At 43.7% G+C, this 23,944-nt stretch overlaps 1 protein-coding gene across 1 annotated transcript in view; it reads left to right on the top strand.

Moving 5' to 3' along the window:
* Positions 1 to 5,128: 5,128 nt before the first annotated feature.
* ACAT1 (acetyl-CoA acetyltransferase 1) overlaps positions 5,129 to 23,944 on the top strand; it is a 46,627-nt gene continuing 27,811 nt past the window's right edge. Inside the window, exons 1-2 of the mRNA XM_040340584.1 lie at positions 5,129 to 5,246; positions 23,278 to 23,325. Of these exons, the coding sequence (XP_040196518.1) occupies positions 5,217 to 5,246; positions 23,278 to 23,325 (78 nt within the window). The 5' untranslated portion in view covers positions 5,129 to 5,216. The remainder of the gene's footprint in view (positions 5,247 to 23,277; positions 23,326 to 23,944) is intronic.

Genomic DNA, 23,944 nt, shown 5'->3' with positions numbered 1-23,944 from the left:
ACATCATGGACTTTGGAGTAATAACTAAAGTCGCGGTCCGTAGGGTGCATCGTGCGCCAGCAGTCGACGAGGAGGCGGGACTGTAGCGCTTTCCGGAAATGCCGAAGAAAAGCGTAAGAATGCGGGGTTTTCGCATGAGAAGTATCTAGCAGGGGGTCGGGGCTGACGTTAAAGTCTCCTCCTATAATCAACCGGCCTTCTCTAAAGTCTGTCAGTTTGTCTAAGGTAGAGTCAATAAAGGTGAGTTGGTCTGAATTTGGTGCATAGATCGTCGCGAATGTGTACATCTGGCCCGCTATGCTACCCTTGAGGAACACGTATCTCCCTCGAGGATCTGTTTCGTTGCCTGAGGGCTGAAAGGGGCAGGATTTATGTATAGCTATAGCTGTCCCCCTAGACTTAGGCGTCGGGGAGGTACTAATGAACCACTGGTTAAAGAGATGGGTGGGCAGCCTAGGGAGGGACTGGGGTGTAAAATGAGTCTCCTGAAGAAAGAGTACCTGTGTTTTCAGTCGCTTTAGTTCCCACCACAGTTTACTGCGTTTGTGAGGGGAACAAAGCCCTCTAACGTTGTATGAGCTTACCTTGAGAGAAGCCATGTGTGAGGTTGGGGACCGATGAGTCCAGCTGGCTGGTGACGAGCCCGGCGTGGGAGTCCGGCAGCGTGGCGCACCTGGTAGAGGGAAGACAGAGGTGAGGGAGTAGAGCAGAGAGAGCGGGGGAGGAAAACATGAGAGGTAAGTAAAAAGTAAACACAATATTCAACAGTGTGACCGAAGTCACTACATTCAACATCACAACTAAGGGTCTTGCCCAGGGCCCCTTCCCCTATTTGGGGGTGGGTTCCTGGACGTCGGCCCGGGGTCCCGGCAGGGACCATCACCCCGAGAAGGGTGGCCTATTGGGGGTACGTGAGTCAACATGGGGATGAGACGGGAACATTCCCAGCCCCGTCCACCTCACCTAACTTGGTGCATTAGGGGGGGGGAGAACCAAAGGGGTAAGCCCATAGGGGGAAGGACCTGTCCGGCCTCTGGGAGCCATTAGAGATCAGTACTTGTGGTTCAGGCCAAGGTAGCGGGTAAAGTCATCCCCCACAGTGTCCCCTGAGGAAGCGCATAGATCCATACGGCTAAGATGAGTTGAGGTTAATAAAAAGGGGGAGAAACAAATGGGGGGGTAAGGCAGTCTGATCCTGGGGCCACATAAAAAAGCATAGTCTGTGGCTCTTTAGATCGGGGGAGTAGAGACTTAATTAGTAGCTGAAATAACCGTATCGCTGTGCGGTCACGCCGGTATCTCTTCAAAGGGTAGGGTCTGCTGGAGAACCTGTGGGGCGGCGGTTACGATCTCTTCTGCGGTTTCGGCGTGAGGTCGATTGCCATGGCTGGGATTGTGGTAGTTTCGGCTGCAGCTGGGTCGACCAGCCCCTCCAGTCTGGGAAGTCTATTGGGTCTAAATCTAGGGAGGACAGGAAGTCCGGAAGATCATCCTTAGTGCGGAGTGTCACAGTTTTGCCCTCCTTGGTGACTTGCAAGTAAAAGGGGAACCCCCAGCGATACGTCAGTCCTGCTTCTTGAATAGCTGTCAGCAGGGGGCGCAGTGCTCTGCGTTGCATGAGAGTGCGTCTAGAGATATCTTGGTAGAAGGCTAAGTGCGCGCCATCAAAATCAAAAAAAGGTTTACCACGCATATTTTGCATGATGCGGTCTTTTAGGGTGTACTTATGCAGTTTGCAAATAATGTCTCTAGGGTTATTCACATCTTGGGAGGGAGGTTTCAGAGCTCTGTGCGCCCGGTCTATTTCAATAGTGGCCGTAGCTGGGAGACCGAGTATTTCTTTAAAGACACCCTCCAGGGTAGGGATAATGTCCCGTGCACCCGTAGCCTCCGGTAGGCCACGGATCCTGATATTGGCCCTGCGGCTGCGGTTCTCCATATCGTCGAGTTGACAGAGCAGGGCCTCAATCTGGTGGTCTTGTGCGGTGCATTTCTCTTGTAATAGAGAGATGGCCGGGAGGGATTCTTCAAATCTCTGTTCCAGGGATTCTAGCCTTCCCCCCAAGTGTGTGGTGTCTGCCTTGAGCTGAGCTATGTCCTCCTTCAGGGCCTTCTCAACCCTGTCTGCAAACCTTTCTAAGGCGGCCTTGGTGGGGAGGGAGTAAATATGGCGCCGTATGTCCATGTCATCCAGGGGGTCTGGGGCCTCCTGATCATCCTCCCTTAGCATGGGGAAGTTTGGGGAGTCTCGGGGGGGAGATTCACTCACCGATCCCTGGGATGGAGTCGGGGATCCTTCCAGAGCCTGTGACCGGGTGTGCTGTGAAGTCTTGGGAGTCTTAGAGGCCTTCGACGCCGCCGCCATTTTCGGAGCCTCGCGGCCGCGAGTGCTGCTCCCGGCAAAGAAATCCAGCTGTCCTTGCCTAGTACGGTCCGTCCTCGGTGGCTGGGAGGTGGACCGGTTTCGCTGGGACATTTCAAGCTGCGGATGGGGTAGGATTCTCCCTGTAGCTGATGGCTAGGTGCGGCGGTGAGACGGAGCTGAGGAGATGCACGTCCTCACTCCTCCATAGCCAGGACACGCCCCCCGGAAGCCTCCTCCTGATAGGCTGCTTGGGAAGAGTATCCAGATCCTTGACTCCGCTGCTGCCACCTGCCGACCTGGGGTGGAACTGCACCCCAGGAACAACAGCATGAGCCCACAGCACAGCCAAGCTAGGACAGAAGCTCCAAATTTGAACTAATTAACAATGGTCAGAGCAGTAGTGTATTTAGGTTTTGTACTGCCCTAGGCCTGACTAAACTCATGCACCCCCTAATTTAAATATGATCCATCCCTTTCTGTCAAGGCCACACCCCTTTCTGTTTAAGACCTGCCCTGAAATTTTCAAGTGGGGACACTAGTTCTTATGGCCGGGGGGCATTGGATTCCCTTAATTTGCATAGATTTTCTCTCACTTCCTGTTTGGCTATGGGGCAGGAAGTGAAGGGAAATCTCTGCTATGGGACAGGGATGGTAAAAATTAAACTGACAGGGTCCAGGATGATAGGACAGTTAAAATTAGAAGCAGCTTGCGTTACAATAACAGTGTAGCGCAAGCCGGCTGGGACTCTTTCCGTGCTGCCCCCCTGCAAAGTGCTGCCCTAGGCCTGGGCCTTGTTGGCATAGGCCAGGATACAGCGTTGAGTCAGAGTCACCTAACTCTATGACCCCCTCTAAATTTCAATAGCACCGGTTCTGAAAAGTAACCAGGCGCTACACATGTTTACACACCCGTCCTGTTCTGCCTCTCGTGCCCATGATCGCTCATGGCAGGCGGTCATCACAAGCTTTGGCACCCCCACAGTGCAGCGGGTACACACATGCCCGCTATCCTGCTTAAAGGGACCAACGTACAGCTATGACAGCTTGCGGGATCGTGCCGACCTGCCGCAATATAATGACAGCGGCAGGTCAGCAACTGGTTAATCAGAGACGCAGTTAGAATGTGGGCATTGAGTCTATAAACAGCTGTTTCACACACTACAAATCAGATTTGTATTTTTTAACCACTTAAGGACCCCTTCACGCCGATATACGTCGGCAGAATGGCACGGCTTGTGTTTATAGGGAAACACAATCAATGACATCACACCTACGGCCACACCCCCCTACATTTAGGGCCCTTTCACACTGGGGCATTTTTCAAGCGCTTTAGCGTTAAAAAAAGCGCCTGTAAAACGCCTGAAAGAAGCTGCATCTGCAATCCCAATGTGAAAGCTCGAGTGCTTTCACACTAAAGCGCCTGAAAAACACCCCAGTGTGAAAGTGGTCTTAGCGTTAAAAAAAAGCGCCTGAAAGAAGCTGCATCTGCAATCCCAATGTGAAAGCCTGAGTGCTTTCACACTGAGGCGCTGAGCTGGCAGGGCGTCAAAAAAAGTCCTGCATGCAGCTTCTTTGCAGCGCTTTAGGAGCGGTTAATACACCGCTCCTAAAGCCCCCTTCCCATTGAGGAAGCTTTTTTTAACGCCAAAGCGCCTGAAAAGAGCCTCAGTGTGAAAGGGGTCTTAGCAGCGCTTTACCAGCGTTTTTCGCGCTGCCAGTGTGAAAGGCCTCTGAAAGCACTTGGGCTTTCACATTGGGATTGCAGATGAGGCTTCTTTCAGGCGCTTTACAGGCTTTTTTTAAACGCCAAAGCGCCTAAAAAACGCCCGAAAAACGCCCCAGTGTGAAAGAGCTCTTAGAAACAGAGATGAGGTCACACTTAACCCCTTCAGCGCCCCCTTGTGGTTAACTCCCAAACTGCAATTGTAATTTTCACAGTAAACAATGCATTTTTAATGCATTTTTTGCTGTGAAAAGGACAATGGTCCCAAAAATGTGTCAAAATTGTGCGAAGTGTCCGCCATAATGTCGCAGTCACGAAAAAAAAATCGCTGATCGCCGCCATTAGTAGTAAAAAATAAAAAATTAATAAAAATGCAATGAAACTATCCTCTATTTTGTAAACGCTATAAATTTTGCGCAAACCAATCGATAAACACTTATTGCGATTTTTTTTACCAAAAATAGGTCGAAGAATACGTATCGGCCTAAACTGAGGAAAAAATATATTTTTTATATATTTTTGGGGGATATTTATTATAGCAAAAAGTAAAAAATATTGAATTTTTTTCTAAATTTTTGCTCTATTTTTGTTTATAGCGCAAAAAATAAAAATGGCAGAGGTGATCAAATACCACCAAAAGAAAGCTCTATTTGTGGGGAAAAAAGGACGCTAATTTTGTTTGGGAGCCACGTCGCACGACCGCGCAATTGTCAGTTAAAGCGACGCAGTGCCAAATAGCAAAAACTGGCCAGGTCCTTTAGCTGCCTAACGGTCTGGGTCTTAAATGGTTAACGTACATTAGAAATAACACGAGGATCCCGGCTTCTCCTCGTTGCCTTCTCTGTATCACATTCTATCAGTGTACTGTGTAAAAATAAAGCAGCCAAAATTGCCAGGATCAAATATGGCCGCGGTACGCTATCAACGTTCTCCATGACTACCACCTCTGCCAGCCAATGATGATCCCCTCTAACTATAAGCCGTGCCATACGATTCTCAGCCAATACATATTTAGGGGCACGTCAGTGCGCGGCCGCTGATTGGCCAGCGGAAGAGGCGGGGTGCACTGTAACGTGTAGAGGTGACTCGCAGGAGTGACAGGAGTCAGGCTAAGAGCGATCTGCGGACATGGCCTTCTGTATCCCGCGCCCGGCGCTGGTAAGTGGCCGATATCTGTATGGGAGTCTATGGGCAGAGTGCGGCACAGACCATTGTACAGGGAAGGAGGGGGGTTCTCATTGTGTACTGTTCGCAGGATCGAGCCACTGTCACTGTCTCCCCCTTCCTCTCAGACTTGGGCTGTGCGGGAATACCTCAATGTCAACCTTCTGCTCGTGGTTTCTTCTATTGCTCATCAATGTTTATTCTACAACTTTCTTAGTTTACTGCATGTTTTATTATAAGCTCCCCATACACTATACAATGTGCTTGTACAATCTTAAAGCGGTGGTTCCCCTAAAAATAAAATTTTGACATCGCATTTAGCAAATAAATTACAGTTAGAATCGGCTTGTTTTATTTAAAAAATACCTCCGTACATATCGTTTCCTATATTCGGTCCCACCGCCACTTCCGGGTACGATGCAGGCGGTGGGTGTTCCTAATTGATTGACAGGCATCCGAACGACGCATCCATCGCGTCACGAGATGCCGAAAAAAGCCGAACGTCGGTGCGCATGCGCCGTATAGAGCCGCACCGACGTTCGGCTTTTTTCGGCATCTCGTGACGCGATGGATGCGTCGTTCGGATGCCTGTCAATCAATTAGGAACGCCCACCGCCTGCATCGTACCCGGAAGTGGCGGTGGGACCGAATATAGGAAACGATATGTACGGAGGTATTTTTTAAATAAAACAAGCCGATTCTAACTGTAATTTATTTGCTAAATGCGATGTCAACATTTTATTTTTAGGGGAACCACCGCTTTAAATCGGAATGAATCCCCAAAACAAGTATTATATTGCAGCTTCCCAATTCTTAGATGAGATTGCTCTTAGTTTCCTTTGTATAGGCTTTCTTCTAGGTTTATCCGGTGATCCAGCCAGCAAGTCTGTTGTCTTTTACAAGATCAAGCATAATGGTATCTACAGAGATGGGACAAACCCTTTACCTCTGTGCTTCCAATGATCAGCTTTTATTTCTGTAAAACTTTTATCCTAAAACAGAAGAAAACCTGTTTGCTGTAAGTGTCGGTTCAGACGGGGGTGGCGTCAAAGTCGCCTGACTGTGATGTCACTCCGCACAGCGTGACCTCAGAGTGACTTCTGTAATAAGTCATTGCAAGTCGCCCCAAAGTAGTACAGGAAACGTATTTTTCTAAGTTGGAGTGACTTGAGAATGGTTTCCTTGCCCTGCATGGAGTGTGGCTTGTTAGGCGGCTGAGTCACCTGACAGGTCATCCCTGGGTGAACCCCCCCCCCCCCCCCCAGTGATGCACCAATCGTCCCTGACGGCCCCCCTCCCCTCTGTCCTCAATCTGTCAGAATGGAGCGGAGGAAGGAGCTGCTAAATCATTTACCGGCTCCTTCCTTTTCCAAATGAACTGTCAGTGATCACCGATTGTCCATAACTGTCACTGAGCATTGTAAACGGTTTATGAATGGGGGAGGAGCCTCTGTCTCCTGTCCATTCATCTCCAGTGCAGCTGAGGCTACTGGGAAATCTGTGTCCTCAGTCCCTTTCCATGTCTCAAAAAGGGAACTTGCATTAAGGTGAAAAAACACAAACCTTTACAACTCCTTTGAACTTTTCATTATGTTACATTTTTTATTTAGCCCTGTGTGGGGGGTAGGTGTGACTTAGGTGAGATGTCAGTTGTCTGTTCCCTTTTTGAGACATGGAAAGCCTCAGCCGCACTGGAGATGGACAGGAGACAGTCGGCGCTTCTCCGGGCTGGGAAGCATAGAGATGACTGGTGATCACCGGAGGCCCGGGTGTGACGTTATGACGTCACGTCCGGATACCCGGAAGGAAATGGGAGCCACAATCGTGGCTGTCGGCATGAGATCGTGAATTTTTTTTTCACGATCTCATTGCTTTCCAGCCTGGAGGAGAGATATGGGGTCTTATTGACCACGCCTCTCTGCATAAAGAGGACCTGTCACACTGATTCCTAGTGCAAGGGATGTTTACATTCCTTGTAATAGGAATAAAAGTGATAAAAAAAAAAATGTAAAAAAAAGTGTAAAAATAAAAAAATGAAGTAAAATAAAAATACAATTTTTCTTGTGGGGAAAAAAATAAATATATATATATTTTTTTTATTTTTTTTTATTATTTTTTTTTTTTTAAACGCCCCGGTAGCTCGTGCTCAGAAGCGAACACGCATTCACATATGTAAACGCCATTCAAACCCCACATGTGAGGTATCGTCGCGTGCGTTAGAGCATGTGCAACAATTCTAGCACTAGACCTTCTCTGTAACTCGAAAATAGTAAACTGTAAAAAAAATTAAAGCGTCGCCTATGGAGATTTTTAAGTACCGAAGTTTGGCGCCATTCCATGAGTGTGCGCAATTTTAAAGCGTGACATGTTAAGGATCTATTTACTCGGCGTGACATCATCTTTCACATTATACAAAAAATTGGGCTAACTTTACCGTTTTACATAGTTACATAGTTAGTCAGGTTGAAAAAAGACACAAGTCCATCCAGTTCAACCACAAAAAATAAAAAAACAAAATAAAAAACACAGTAAAATCCTATACACCCAACTCCATACCCACAGTTGATCCAGAGGTAGGCAAAAATCCCCAGCAGAGCAGAGTTTTGTTTTTTTAATTCATGAAACAGTTTTTTTCCCCAAAAAAGGCGTTAGAAATATTATTGCGCAAATACCGTGCGAGAAAAAAGTTGCAATGACCGCCATCTTATTCCCTAGGGTGTCTGCTAAAAAAAAAAATATATATATAATGTTTGGGGGTTCTGAGTAATTTTCTAGCAACAAAATTTTGATTTTTTACATGAAGGAGAGAAGTGCAGAGTGGTTAAAAAAATAAAAAAACTATCCTTTAGTATCACGTTAAAGTGTAAAAATAACACACTGACCAGCCCCCCCCCCCCCCCCCAAAAAAAAAGCATTGTAAAAAATAAATTAATTTCAAATTAAAACTGACAGTCCACGTGTCGTCAGTGCTGCATATTGGTGCCACTGTCACATGACACTAAAAAATGTTTTTTCAAGTACTCGCCAATACCAAATTGGCACTTTGTACTCGGTCTTAAAGTGGTATCGGTGCAACCCTACTTCAATGCATCCTGCGACTCTGTATAGCATCCTGCTGACTCCTGCGCTCCTGTATAGCATCCTGCTGACTCCTGCGCTCCTGTATAGCATCCTGCTGACTCCTGCACTCTGAAATGTGTACTTCTGACCCAGATCTGTACTCTGCATTACTTTCTCCTGACCCCTGTCCTCTGGGCTGCGCTCTATTCCTGAGACCCCCACACTCCGGGTTGCATTCTTGAGACTTCTGTATTGTGCTTTAATACTGGTGCAAAATGACATACAAAATGATGTGCACTTTCAATACAAACTTCTGATCTCTGTACAGTTACTAATACCTGACCCCTGCCCTGCACTCTGCAATACTTACTCCCGATATCTGCATTACAACTGACTTTTGCAGTTTGTATCTCGGTGCTCCTGATTCAGCAGTTTTCTGTCTACATGCACTTGTCCAGTGTTGGCTGCACATCATTGCTGTGGACCATTCCTGCAGAAATGCGTCGGCATGGCTGCTTGTAATCTTCATCAGGGAAGCTTTGGACAGGACAAGAAGTGACTGGAAAGTTCTCCTATAAGGGGGACACTGGACCGTGAAAAGGAAAAAAAAACTCACTTTTATTGGCAACACAAGTGTACCTAACACATGACCACATGCCTGCTTTATGCCCATAGCATTGTGCAGCTGTGGTATGTTTTTTTTCTTTTATTGTCGGGTAAATAATGAATGGGCTGCCTTACTGCAACGTAGAGCTGCACGATTCTGGCCAAAATGAGAATCACGATTTGTTTTTTGACTTAGAATGAAGATCACGATTCTCTCACGATTCTCGCATACAAAAAAAAAAAATAGGCTAACTTTACTGGCTAGTTTTTTTGTTTTTTTTAAATGAAAGTAATTTTTTCCGAAAAAATTGCATTTAAAAAGACTGCTGCGCAAATACAGTGCAACATAAAATATTGCAACAACCGCCATTTTATTCTCTAGGGTCTCTACTAAAAAAATATATATAATGTTTGGGGGTTCTAAGTAATTTTCTAGCAAAAAAATGATTTTAACTTGAAAAGAGCTGTCAGAAAAAGGTTTGGTGTTTAAGTGGTTAAACGTTCCCTAATTTACATACAGAAGTTTATTCCTTTGAAGTGATACAATGTTTAGACTTAACTTTCCACTGATAAAGAATGTTTTCAAAACTTGGCAGGCTGCCCAGACTTTGACTTTTGGCTGAGAGTAGAGTGGAAATTCTTTGAATGTCAAAGATCATGAAACCTTGTGTCAAGAATTGCAACGTGAAAAAGATCGCTATAACGATTCTTGACGATTAATTGTGCAGCTCTACTGCAACGCACATTAATGCACCTCTCTTGTGAAATGGCCCTGAGCCCAGGTTCACACTGGGTACGATTTGATGCGATTTCACATGTCAAATCGCATCTCAAATCGGCGGCATTTGCTGGCAATTGTCGTCATCTGCGGCGCTGCACCGATTTCAAAAAGTAGTTCCTGTACTACTTTTTGCGACGTGGGGCCGCGATTTACATTGAACCCTGCACAGATGTCTCTTAAATCGCAGCCGCGAAATCGCGGTAAAATCACGATTTTTACCGCGATTTTGAATTTGCAGCAGTGTGAACCTAGCCTGAGGGTTACAACTACTGACAATGTTTCTTTGCCTTCTCTGATTTGTTTCTCTGTCAGTTTTCCATTCCTATTCCAGCCCCCAGCAACCCCTCAGGGTCAGGCAGCAAGGAACAAATTTATACTTGGGATAAAGAAAAACCTAGCAAAAAAAGTTGCAAAAAATTTGACTTTTCTGCTCTAATGAAAAGGAAGTAAAAAAAAATCCTGGAGTCAGGCCCTAACAATAAACCCCTATTATGTAGCCTAGACCCCAAATAACCTATTTACACCTAGGTGGTCCATTGTTGTACGTTGCATTAAGGTAGCCCGCGTTTTTATTTATTTTTTATTTTTAGCGGCTGCCAAGGGACCAAAAATTGCTCAAGCATTTTTTTCAACACGGTTGGGACGCTAATGAAAATGCATGGCGCCAATGCTTGTAGAGTATGTATCGTACTATATTGGTTTTGGGTTATGTTTAAAGTTATTACTTCTAAGACCCCTTTCACACTGGGTTGGTTTGCAGGCCCTATAGCGCTAAAAATGGCGCCTGCAAACCGACCTGAAACAGCCGCTGCTGTCTCTCCAGTGTGAAGGCCCCGAGGGCTTTCACACTGGAGCAGTGCGCTAGCAGGATGGTAAAGTCCTGCTAGCAGCATCTTTGGAATGGTGAAGGAGCGGTGTGTATACCACTCCTCCACCGCTCCTGCTATTAGCTCCCGCAGCTGTCAAGTGTCAGTGAATACATGAAGCTCTGACTTGGATGCCTCCATAGCAATCTGCTGGATTGAAGGGCACTTGAGGGAGGGACTAAGAGCAGCAAAGAGGGACCCGAGAAGAGGAGGATCTGGGCTGCTCGGTGCAAAACCAACTGCAGTAAGAAGCAAGTATAACAGGTTTGTTTTTTTTTGTTTTTTTCTAAACGCCCCAGAACCATGTCGGATTAGTGACGAAACGTGTCAGGAGAAGCGACGTGCTGATGTCACTGCACTCTTTACATCAAGCTTGTACAGGCATTTGTATAATGACACTTTTTATTTTATTTGTATATGCTTTGTAAGCGATCATGTTTTTTTTTTTTTTTTCGAATAAAAAACATCTGGTTTTACCTATGGCGAGTTTCCCTGCCCTTTCTCTTTGAGCTGCCATCACCTCATCGCTACTTGAACCGTTTTTGGGTCCATAAGCTGTACCTCCAACTACGTTCCTGACCAAATGGCTTACTACGCCATTTGACCAGACCAAACATCCGCAGTCTTTGGAGGAAAAGGTCCTGGCTGGGTATTAACCACAAGTGTCTATTTTTATTGTCGCATTTTTGCATGGTGGTGGATTTGCTGTGTTCATACTATAAAGTCACAAGATTTTCACTGAACCTTCGGTTGCCGGTTCGTCCGTTATTGAAGAAACCATCAAAATCTTCAATAGTCTTTGGAGGACTTTACATAAGTCATATTTCAGTGTTTGAGACTTCCTATAATTTTGTATCACTTTTTATTCTATTAAATTCTTGTTTTAAACAAATATGTAAACATGTCACTTTAAGAGCGCAGCTAATTTTTTATCTAAAAATCACTTTAAGATAGATATATGGTAGCTGCTTTACCAAGTAAGGAATTGTAATGTTGTCCTGGGATTCATAAAGCTCTACTAGGTTGGTGACGTGCCTTTTCCTTACTGCAGTTTAACATGTACAGCTTGGTCACCTTGTTGCCCCCAGCCTGTGATTATGACAGTAGAGGAGCAGCATATGACTGGGAAAATTTGTCAAGGGTGCCAAACTATGCCCACCCTTTTGCTCAGGTCTGCCATTCATACAAGCTGTTCCTACAGAGTCTATTAGGTAGATTCAGGTAGAATGGTGTAAACTTGCGGCGTAGCTTAGCGTGTTTAGGCTACGCCGCCGTAAGTTAGCGAGGCAAGTACTTGATTCTCAAAGTACTTGCCTGCTAAGTTACGGCGGCGTAGCCTAAAGCGGGCGGGCGTAAGGGCGCCTAATTCAAATTTGTCTGAGGGGGCGTGTTTAATGGTAAGGCTTGACCCGACGTGATTGACGTTTTTTTTCAACTGCGCATGCGCCGAGCGCCTACATTTCCCAGTGTGCATTGCGGCTAAGTACGCCGCACGGGCCTATTGATTTCGACGTGGACGTAAACAACGTAAATTCCTATTCACGGACAACTTAAGCAAACGACGTAAAAATTTCGAATTTTGAAGCGGGAACGGCGGCCATACTTTAACATTACTATTCCATCTATTAGATGGAATAACTTTAGGCCTGATAATGCCTTACGGAAATGGCGTAAATGTACTGCGGCGGTCGGGCGTACGTTCATGAGTCGGCGCATCTACTAATTTACATATTCTACGCCAACCGCAATGGAAGCGCCACCTAGCGGCCAGCCTCAATATTGCAACCTAAGATAGGACGGCACAAGCCGTCGTATCTTAGATATGTTTAAGCGTATCTCTGTTTGAGCATACACTTAAACATAAGTCGGCGTAGATTCTGAGTTAGGTCGGCTTATCTACTGATAAGCCGGCCTAACTCTTTCTGAATCTACCTATATGAATGCAAGTGGATGATAGGCCATCTCCTCCATTTATTCTGGATTTATATAGTGCCAACAGTTTGCGCAGCACTTTACAACGTGAGGACAGACCATACATACATCATATTTTATTCATAAAAGCTGTAGTTGTTGGGTGTTAAAGTGGTTGTAAACCCTCTCTTTGAAGTTACACCTACAGGTAAGCCTAGATTAAGGCTTACCTGTAGGTGTTTGCAATATCTCCTAAACCTACACGGTTTAGGAGATATTTGCCAAAAGGAATACACTGCTGTCTACGGCGCAGGCACACTGACCATGCCGGATTTGTAAATGGCTATACCTGGAAGTAGCCTTCCGGGGAGATGTCTGTGGCCAGAGGGGGAGGCGAGGGGGGGGGGGGCTTCGATCTAAGGTAAGTGATTCATAATGAGCTAGTCATACTTGCAGGTTTTTTTTGTTTTTTAATTCTGGGTTTACAACTGCAAAGTATGTTTACTGGGTTTACAAAGTATGGGGCAGTCAGGCACTCTTGATGAGAGCCTGTGACAATTATTTAGTAAAGTGGCGTTCCACCCTGTGTTTCAAGCTTGGCCCCCAACATTGCTGGCCTCATTGCCATAAATATAGGGAGTGTGTGGGTTTTTATGTATGGCATTTTACCCTTTTCAGGTCACTAAAAGCTCCACTTCCCTGTACCTTGGAGGTATGTCATTTCCGGCCGCCCATTGGCTCCTAGGACATGTCCTCAATCCCAGGCGTCAAGGGCAACCTACAGTACACCGATTGCACTGCGCTTTGTTCACACTGCGCATGAGCGAGAGATCGGGAGGTGCACGCTGGGTAGCCAGCTGCACCATTTCCAGAAAAATGTAGGGCAGATGCCCACACGAAGGATGGAAGCTCACTGGATCTTTTTTTTTTTTTTTTTTTTTTTTTTTTTTCTTTTTTTTTTTTTTTTCTTTTCTTTCTTTTTCCCACTCAGAGAACTCTGACCGGAGACATAATCAATTTGCGTTCATACGCTGTCTCCATCCTGGTTCGCATCATGGTAGGAAGTTACTTTTTTTTTTTGCTTTGTTGTTATGTCTATTGACATATTAATCTTATATGGCCTCAGGATGGCAAATTACAAAAAATACAAAAAAAATAAATAAAAATAAAGTATAAATTTACATGGTAATAAAACCAAAGTGCCCGTGCCCGAGTCCGCTGACCCCCCACCCTCTTACCCAAACCCACCCCTTTCTCTCCGAACCTCAGTCACTTTACATATCTGCTTTTACGAAAATGCGCTTCCTACCCTATATCATCTGCGCTAGATAACTCTGAGATAATTTATAATTGACCCAGCCCTGCCATTTCCGTTTAAATGTCTCTTCACCTTCCTCCCCCATAAACTTAAACTGTTCAATATAGTAAATGTCATTTATTTTAGCTAGGTAATTCTTCATTGTTGGGATCTCGGGATCTTTCCATCGTTTAGGGATCAGGCTCTTTGCTGCATTCAGGATATGGGGTATCAAGGATCTCATATATTGTTTACTAGACATGTTTGTCCCGTGGAACAAACACACCCATGGGTCGACTGCTATTTTCATTCCTGTAATTTCCTTAATCACTGATACCACTGTGTGCCAGTATCTTTTGATTTTGGGGCACGTCCACCAGAGGTGTGACATGGTTCCAGGTTCCATACAACCCCTCCAGCAGAATCTGGAAGTCTCCCCTTGAAATCGATGTGCAATATCTGGGGTGATATACCATCGTGATATACATTTAAAATTCATTTCTCTCATCCCACAGTTAGTTGATGTGATATGCACCATCTTCAAAATTTTCCCAAAATCTTTATCCGTGTCTCCTGTTGCCAACTCCTCATCCCATTTTTTAATATATGAAGGTAGCCCCTTATTTTTTAGTCCCAGCAGTATTTTATAAATCTGTGAGATCCCACCTCTTCCGTTCGGAGCTAAGCACAGACGCTCTAGTGGGAGCAAATTTCCCTCTAGCCTGATCGGCTGAGGAAGGGAGTCAACAAAATGTTTCATTTGTAGATATCTCAGCCAGTTCAACTCAAATTTTTCTTTGTGTTCCCCAAGTTCCTGATAAGTACAAATTTTACCGTTTTTTATTATATCCCCTAATTTTAAATCAGTTTTTTTAATCCAACTCCCAGACAAACTTACTTTCCCCGGTGCAAAACAATTTGTGTCATATAGTGGTATTAGTGGGGAATTGTATCCCCAATTTTCGTTTTTGTGTACCCTCTCCCATATAGACATAGATGTCCGTGTGATCGTATATAGGTGCTCTTTTAACTGTCTAAACTGTGTCGGTACCCAAATCTCCTTCCCTAATCTTGCTTGGTTTAGACTACTTTCCAATTCAACCCACTGTTTTTCTTTATTTTCTCTAACCCATTCAACCACCCGTGTCATGTGAATGGCCATATAATATGCTTTGATGTCTGGTAACCCCAACCCACCGTGCACCGTATCTCTGGTTAATATAGACATACTTATACGCACTTTCTTTTTCTGCCATATAAATCTGATTAATAACTTTTTTAATATTTTGAAATATGCTTCTGGTATTGCAATCGGCAGCATTTGTAACTTATACAGGATCTTTGGCAGCGTTAGCATTTTAAAACTATTTATTCTACTTAATATAGACCTCTGTCTGGAAGCAATTTTTTTTAAATCCATTTTAACATCATTTAATAGTGGAATAAAATTATGCTGATAAATTAACTCTAGAGATGTTGTTATATTGACCCCTAGATATTTCAATACTGTATCTCTCCAAATAAATGGGAAATCTTTTTTATATCTACTTACATCATGTGCTTTCACACTAATATTCAAGATTTCAGATTTTAATGGGTTAATTTTGAAATTTGAGACTTCTCCATAGTCTTTTAAAGTTTTCAAAAGACTAGGGAGAGATGTAGTTGGATTCACTATATATAGTAAAATATCGTCGGCATATGCCGCGATTTTGTGTTCCCCATCATCTGTCTGTATCCCTTCAATGTCGGGATTATTTCTAATCCTAGACAGTAAAGGTTCTAGGGACAATGTAAACAATAAGGGAGACAGGGGACAGCCTTGTCGAGTCCCATTAAACATCTCAAACAGGCCAGATACCGTCCCATTTACCTTAACCCTGGCAGTTGGGTGCTTATATAATGCTTTTATCCACCCTAGCATCTTAGGGCCTACCCCATGAAACTCTAAAGTAGCCTGAAGATATCCCCAGTCTACTCTGTCGAAAGCTTTTTCGGCGTCTATCGACAGTAGTAGACCTGGGGATTTACCTTCTTTTATTCTCTGTATCAATAACAGTGTCTTAATACTGTTATCCCTACTTTCCCTGCCTGGGATAAACCCCACTTGGTCCTTATATATCAGTTCATTCATAATTTTCTGCATTCTACCAGCTAAGATTTTAGCGAACAATTTTACGTCCGCATTTAATAGTGAAATAGGTCTATAGCTAGAACACAATAAGGGATCTTTGCCTTCTTTAGGGATAATCGTAATTGCAGCCTCTAGTGCCTCACGGCGAATATCCCAGTTAATACCAATGCCATTCATATAAGAACACATCTTAGGGACTAGGATATCACTAAATCTTCTGTAATATTCGGTTGTTAGCCCATCGGGACCTGGGCTTTTCCCAGTTGGGGACTCACTTAGATTTTTCCTAATTTCAATTTCTGTTATAGGGTCCTCTAGAAAACTAAGTTTATCTACTGGTATTTTATTTAATCCTGCTTCCTCTAAGAATTTTTTATTATATTCTGCTCTCCTTTTCACTTTCTCGGGCGGATTATTTTGAGTTATCGAGTACAGCTTCCCGTAGTATTCTTGGAATGTTCCCGCAATCTCGGGAGTTGTATGTACCTTATTTCCTTTACTCGTTTGTATACATTCAATGAAGTTTCTTGTAGATTCGTTTTTTAACATTTTGGCTAGATATTTGCCCGACAAGTCCCCCCATTGATACCTCTCTTTCTTTACTTTAAGACAAGCTGATCTATTTTCTTGTTCAATAAGGTCCCTTAGTTCCTCCCTTTTTAGAATAACCGAATGTCCAACTACACAGTCCCCTGTTAGTTTATGTCTCTGTTCGAGATCAAGAATTGTTTTATGTAACTCATCCCGTTTCTTCCTCCTTTCTTTTATTTTAGCTGTTCCGATTGCAATCAGAATTCCTCTGATATAAGCCTTGTGGGCTTCCCATACTAATGCTTCAGACATGTGTTCTGAGCTATTTTCTTTAAAATACAGTTCTAATTCCCTTTTGATCTTATTTACAACCTCTTCATCTTGGAATAGATCCTCATTAAGTTTCCATGTTCTAATGTTCTTTTGTATTCCCGCTATGTTTAAATTAATTGATACTGGAGCATGATCCGACAGAGTTACTATTCCAATATCGGAACTTTTAACTGTCTCCAAAGATCCATGGTCCACCAAAAATAAATCAATTCTAGAATAAGTCCCGTGTACAGCAGAGCGGAATGAGTAGTCACGTACTTTTGGATGTTGTATTCTCCAAACATCCGTCAATTGGTGTTGATGTAATTTATTTTTAAGTAGTTTCCGTTGTACATTCCCGCCCCGCTGCACTCGCGACGTACAGTCGGCATCTGGGTCAAGACAGAGATTCAAATCTCCGGCCAAGATTACCCTGCCCGACTTGAAATCCATAAACCTCTCAATTACTCCCTTGAGAAATTTAACAGGGTTTTGGTTTGGGCCATAGATATTACCTATAGAGTAATTAACTTCATTTAATTTACCCCTGAGAAAAAGATAGCGCCCCTCAGGGTCTGCCATTCTCTCCCCCAGGGCGAATCGAACTCCCCTGGCAAAACCGATGGCAACTCCCTTTGCGCGTTTAATCGGTGAGTCCCCATAATACCAGAGCGGGTAGTCATGTGAGCTTATTTTAAGATTAGAGTCCAGTGAAATATGGGTTTCTTGTAATAGAACTATATCTGCTTTAAGATATTTTAATTCTCTCAGAATGTTATTTCTTTTTATGGGATTGTTCAGACCACGTACATTATACGAAATAATTTTTACAGTTCCTATATTATCTGCCGGGTGGTATACACCTGGTTTTGATGTCAACCGTAAGCAGCTTCATCTAACATCACTACACTGCAGATTCGGAGAGAACCCCAATCAAAACCCATCCCCCCCTTCCCACCGCCCCCTCCCAACCCTATCTTGAAACCCCCCGCCTCCCCCCACCCACAATATCTCCTACCCATCCTACCCCCCCATAACCTCCCCCTCCCACCCCTATCATTGTGGGGGATTACAGCCTTCAAAAGGCTCAAGGATCCGTGGCCCTCCTTCTCCATCCTGCCCTACGGTTCTCCCCCCGAGGTTGAGTTCTGATGTGAGACCCTCAGAGAGCTACTGCCACCCACCCCCAGCATCCAGGCCCCTATTTGACCTTATGTCATGTATAACTTGGCTCGTAACCCCATACCTCTCCCCGCCCCCCCCCCCCCGTCCCCCCCCCCCATCCCCAAAAAAAACTTCATAACCTTAAGTTCTTGGGCCTTTATCCCCCCGACCCCTCCCCCGCCCCCTAAGGCCACCTTAATATTCCCACTTTCTTGTTAATCTTTCCACTGCAACTATTTTCCTCTTTTATTTCCTGAGATGAGGTGCCAGTTCTGTTGTACCAGTGTATCGGATGTATTCTCATGGATTTCACTCCAACCGGGTATATCTATCAGAGGGATATCAAGTCTCTTACAGAACTTAGCCAACTCCTCAGGGAACCTAAGGGTTGCGGACCTGCCTTCTTTCCTTCCGGTTAAACATGCAGGGTAACCCCAAAAGTATTGAATATTATTCATTTTAAGATGTTCCAATAGGGGTTTTAATAATCTCCTTCTGGTCAAGGTCTCAGTAGAGAGATCCGGAAAAATCTGTAAGTTAACCTCGTTAAACTGCGCAGGTCTAGATTTCAAGGCCTGCCAGATTTGTTCTTTATCTTGGAAATTATGGAATCTGGCAATCACATCTCTGGGTGTTTCCGCAGCCAATTCCAAAGGTTTTCTGATGCGATGGAACCTTTCAAATTTAATTTTTTCGTTTTCGATTTTTCCCAATAATTGGCCAAATACTTTATCTAATTTTTCTTGGAGATCTTCTCCTTCCTGATCTGGCAAACCTCGAATCCTCAGATTTTTTCTCCGGTTCCGGTTTTCTTGATCCTCCATTTTGTACCGCATATTCCTTTGCTCCCTCTGTAAGTCCTTCATCTGATTTTTTAACTCTAACACTTCTGCTGACTGACAGTCCAGTTTTTCTTCTGTTTCTTCCACTCTTCTTAATAGATGATTCATATCATCATGTACTATAGATATCTCATTTTTTAACGTCTGCTCCATCCGACTGATAGATATTTGCAACTTTGAAAACATCTCTAATAACTCCCCTTTTGATGGCGGTAGATCTATGTAACTTGCGCTGCTTGGTCCTGCAGCTTCCTCCTCGGTTTCTTCAGTTATCCTAATTTCCGATTGCCTTCTTTGACTGGTTTCCAGGTGACCCTCTGATAGTCTACTTTTGGCCCCAGCCATTTTCCCAGAGCTGTCTTTGGAGCCATTTTGTGTCATGTATTTTTTTATAGTGCCTGGGCTAGCACTGGTTTTGGGGGCATTGGCTACCGCACCTCTTACAGGACGGCCTCTCATTCTCACTTCCCTTTTTTTCTGCTCTTTATGGTTATGTAGTTTGATTTAGGATTTAATAGTTCTCCCCCGTATTTCTTACTTGCTCTTCTACTCCTTTAAGAAAGGAAGAAGTAATACTTGCAACTTGTAAAATAAATAAACTATATTTTACTGTTGTGGTTAATACGACTTAATACCAAATATTAGAAGGACTTTTATATAATTGTCTTGGATCAATCAAACGTTATTGTCTTCTTTTCTTCTTTCTTTCCTTCCTCCCCCCTTTCCTCCCCTAATTAGTTATCTCGCTTGTCCTGTTATACTGTTATGAAACAAACCGTCCAATATATGGTCCCCAACAGGGGGCAGTCAAGTGGATCCTCTTAAATCTCATTAACAGTTGCTTAAATATTCCATGCAGAATTCAATATATTCAGTATATTCTATGCTGAACATTAACAGTCACTAGCAATCAAAAAAAAAAAAAAAAAAAAGTTTGGCTTGCTGAGTAGTCTTTTAAACACAGGAAACATGGAATGATAAGTTTGAAATAAGGGCAAGATGACTCACCGTTCGTTGAACTCTCTGTGCTCAATGTGAGTGCTGTCTTTAGATTGTTTGGTTTGATATTACCTGTTGTAACTCCTTGCATTTGTTCCTGAATTACCTGGATTATAACCGCCGATTCATTGGTCCTTCAGGCATCAGTTACCTTGCAAAATGGGGAATAGAACACCTAGAGCCGCTCACCCCAAAACAAATCCAAGCTGCCAAATTGAACCAGCGAAAGGGGAGGAGGGGTGAAGGAGTTTGATCCTTTACCTGTGTCATCCAGAACACAGGTTACATAAATCAATTTGTCAATATGTGGTATGCAGTGACTTCCTTATTAATTCTCCCCACTCAACTATGTTCTGCTCCTGGTCAGTGCACGGAGTATCCTGACACTAAGCGTACACTAAGTGTACAGCATGCCTGTGACCCCTCACTCCAGACGTCATTTCTCCCAGACCCTTCATTTGCCAGCTGTCATTTGTCCCAAACACTTCACAGACACTTATAACAGGCTAGGCACACTGACTGGAGAGGGGGGGGGGTGATCGGAGCTCCGCACAGCTGATCGCTCGACTGGTCTCCGCAAAACTGTGCACTCAGGCACTCTAAAGGAGGGGTGGAATTCGGAGTTCCTTCAGCTGATCTCTGGATCTAGAGGGTGCAGAGAGTACAAATAAAAAAAAAAAAGACAATGTCTTTAGATCTAGCATGCCGATTTTAGATTGAGATTAGATAAAATAAGCTGCAACTATCACAGGGGTGATTCAACCTCTTCAACCTCTTCAGCCTCTTCATGCATTTGTTTGAGCTTTTGCTATATTTAAGAGTGTGGCTTCCAGAGCTCTGAATATATAAATTTAGGGTTGCCAACTCATCCCTTTAAAACAGAACACATATTAATTACACAGGTTCTGTGGCTGATTAAGGAGGTAATTAAACTCACTTGGTGCCTTATTTGCATTAAATTAGCCTCAGAACCTGTGTAATTCATATGTGTTCTGTTTTAAAGGGATGAGTTGGCAACCCTATATAAATTGCATGAAGCCATTAAGGACTCTTGTCACTATTGGCTCATGTGCCCAGCTATTTCTGAATTTTAATATCTGTTATTTCTCGGGTTGTGAATCCTTCCAGGCATGCGCAAGCTATTGCAGTAAAACACACTAGTCTGGATAAACATGGAGCCCTGTGTACACAATGGAAACCACTGAGTTTATTGCAGGGCTGTTAAATATTTAATCATTGTCATATGTTGGAGATGATGGGGACAATGCAAATGTATTTGTAGTGTGAAAGATCTTTGGAAGCAAGCCCTGTTGAACATTTGATTTGTTGATCTACCTAATCTACAGTATATAGTATGACTTCTATATAAACAAACTACAGATGAGTGGACCTGCAATGATGAAAATCTGATAGTCGTGTTCTTTGTCCAGTCGTGAGGTAGTTCTAGACCCGGCCTCATTACTCAACTGCAAGTCTCAGGGATGAACCAAAGCAAGACCTGACTATTGTGTGGTGCCTGGGCTACAAGACTAGCTAATCAGTACTAGACTAGTAGTTGTAGATGGTAGAATTTGATCCCTTGCATACAAAAACTTTATGGGATAGCAGTTAGCAGATTTGTACACAATAAAAAAACACTACTACCTTTGTTGGAAAATATTTGGCCGCGGCCTTTATTATTGGCTTTAATAAATATTTAAAGTTTAAACTTTTAACACGTAAAAAATCTTGGTTACTACAGCTCAAGCTGTATAATCAAAATAAAGGGGAAACTCCCCACTTAAACATGTATAACTTGTTTAACTTTATATACAAAAACTGTCCCCCTTTAAAAGGTGAAAACCGCGACAAAGAGAGGGAACATCACAGCTGATGCTACTGAGGCGATTGAGCCTCTAGGGCTCTAAATCCCCCCCCTTTTTTTATTTATTTAGGAGTTCTCTACAGAAAACCCCTTGGCTGCCTAGATAGTGGCCACCTGACCAGCTTAAAGCAGCCAATGGGAATGCTTCCCGCACTTTTCCAGACTTGAGGGGGTTACCCAATAGTAACTAGCAACCCCTTTCACTGCCTAGCTACAGCTTGACCTGATTCCAGAGGTCAAGGAGCCAATGGGAACTCTTCCCGCAAATTCTGCTCTGAGGGGAGACCAGAAACCTCCGCTGCCGCTGAGGCAAGGGGGGGGGGCTTAAAACTGTTTCCCCCTTTTCCTTGCATTCTGTCAGTGACAGATCTCCAGTAGTGACCAAAACCAGTTAGATGGATGTAGGTGAGGTGTTTTTCTCACTACTTTGGTACGCATACAGTATGGGGAAGTGATGGAACCCAGGGGGTGTCGGCGCCTGTGGCTGCAGGTGGGGCACAAAACCTTGGGTGGCTTCCCTAGAAGCATTCTGAAGATTGGTTGCTGTGGGGACAATTTAGATTGTTGTGCAAAATTTTGTCCGTGAGGACCAGTGTGTCCACAACTTCTGCCACATCCAGTGGCAGAAGATGGTTGTCTTTCTATGTCTGTACGGTTGTGTTTTGTCAGAAGTACTGTGGGCAGCTCACAGTGCAGGGAAATTGGAGCAAGTAATGTCCGTACAGGAAGGGGGTCTGTACAACTGACAGACTGAAGGTGAGGCTGGAGTCTCGCTTTAAAAACAAACTAATACAGGGATCTTCATATCTCCCAGTCATTTCCACATCTACAACAGTTTTGGACACAAATTATTTACTAAAACTGGAGAGTGCAACATATTTTTATTTTTGTAAAAATCTTTTTTATTACATTTTTCATTAGCATACAAAATTGGCCCACGCAGGGGCCAAACCTTTGCCTACGTAGGGGCAGTTCTTCTGATGTGGCAACATACTGTAACAGGCAGGGGTCAAGTCCTGGGGAAAAAAGTGTGGGAAGTCCCACCCAAGATTCACTCCCCCACCAAAAAAATCCACTGTACCCTAGTAATCCTTTGTTACTGGCCGTGAGTTCTTTCTAAATCCCACGATAACTTGCGGCAGACCTCCGCAATGTCTCCTGGGAACAATGACAAAAGCTCCCAGGAGACATTGCGGCATCGAGGAAGTGACGGAATACCCGCACACTACCCGATGAATCCATATACAGGAAGCGGCCAGTAACATAAAGGATTACTAAGGTTCGCCTGCACCTGACAGTGACTCGAGCTGGGCATCGCCGCTTAGTGAAGAATTGGCTCGGGTGGCTCGGCTGCTCTCGGATGCTCTAGTCCTGCAAAGGGAACCGAGTTCTTGCTGTGAAAAAAGTGCAGGAACTCAGTTCCCACGTGTTCCCACAGGACTTGAGCCCTGGTAACGGCACAACATACAGCATAAACAAAGAAACGTATACTATATCCCCAATGTGGGGAGAGGTTTAGTTCAGAAGAATCTGGTTATGAATGAGGTTATGTCGATTTTGTTATTCATAGTAACATTTCAGTTTGCAAGACATGTTGCAATTGATTTATTTTAAAATTTGGATTTGTTGGTATTTCAAATTTCCCTTTTATTTTTTAGGCATTAAAATATGCACACAGAGCTTATTCATCACAGCGCTCCCTAAATGTAAGTATTGTGTTCAATGGACTATGGAGTTACCAGGGACAATGCACTTAGTATGACTATGGACTGATAGAATAGATGTGGTGCTTACAGTATCTACAAACAGTGAAAATCTAGGAGCTCAGAACATTGCACCCTTGATCTGATATAAAGTTTCCTTACAGCAGCCATATAGTTTGACCTTGTACATAACACAACCACATATACAGTTCTTAAAACCTCCATCACACATCCTACCACACTATGCTCACCTCTCTACAGTCCACTTCTATAGTTCCCCATATACCACACTGCCCTCAACAGTGACTATATGCACTTTTTTTTTTTTCTTTTAACCTGCATTGAAAGTTTTCATATCCTTTTACATTTTTGGTTGTCAATGTATTGTATGTGATAGACCAACACAGTGGTACATAATGTTGTTTTTTTTTTTTTTACAAATATCTGAAAAGTGTGGCGTGCATTTATATTAAGCCCCCTTCACTCTGATACCCCCAACTAAAATCTAGTGGAACCAATTGCCTTCAGAAGTCACCTAATTAGTAAATAGTTTATCTGTGTGTAATTTAATCTCAGTATAAATATGGCTGTTCTGTGAAGCCCTCAGTGGTTTGTTGGAGAA

The sequence above is a fragment of the Rana temporaria genome, chromosome 2 (assembly GCF_905171775.1).
Source record: "Rana temporaria chromosome 2, aRanTem1.1, whole genome shotgun sequence".
Taxonomy (NCBI): Eukaryota; Metazoa; Chordata; class Amphibia; order Anura; family Ranidae; genus Rana; species Rana temporaria.
The sequence above is the reverse complement of the archived record's forward strand: the minus strand, read 5'-3'. Positions and strand labels throughout refer to the sequence as shown.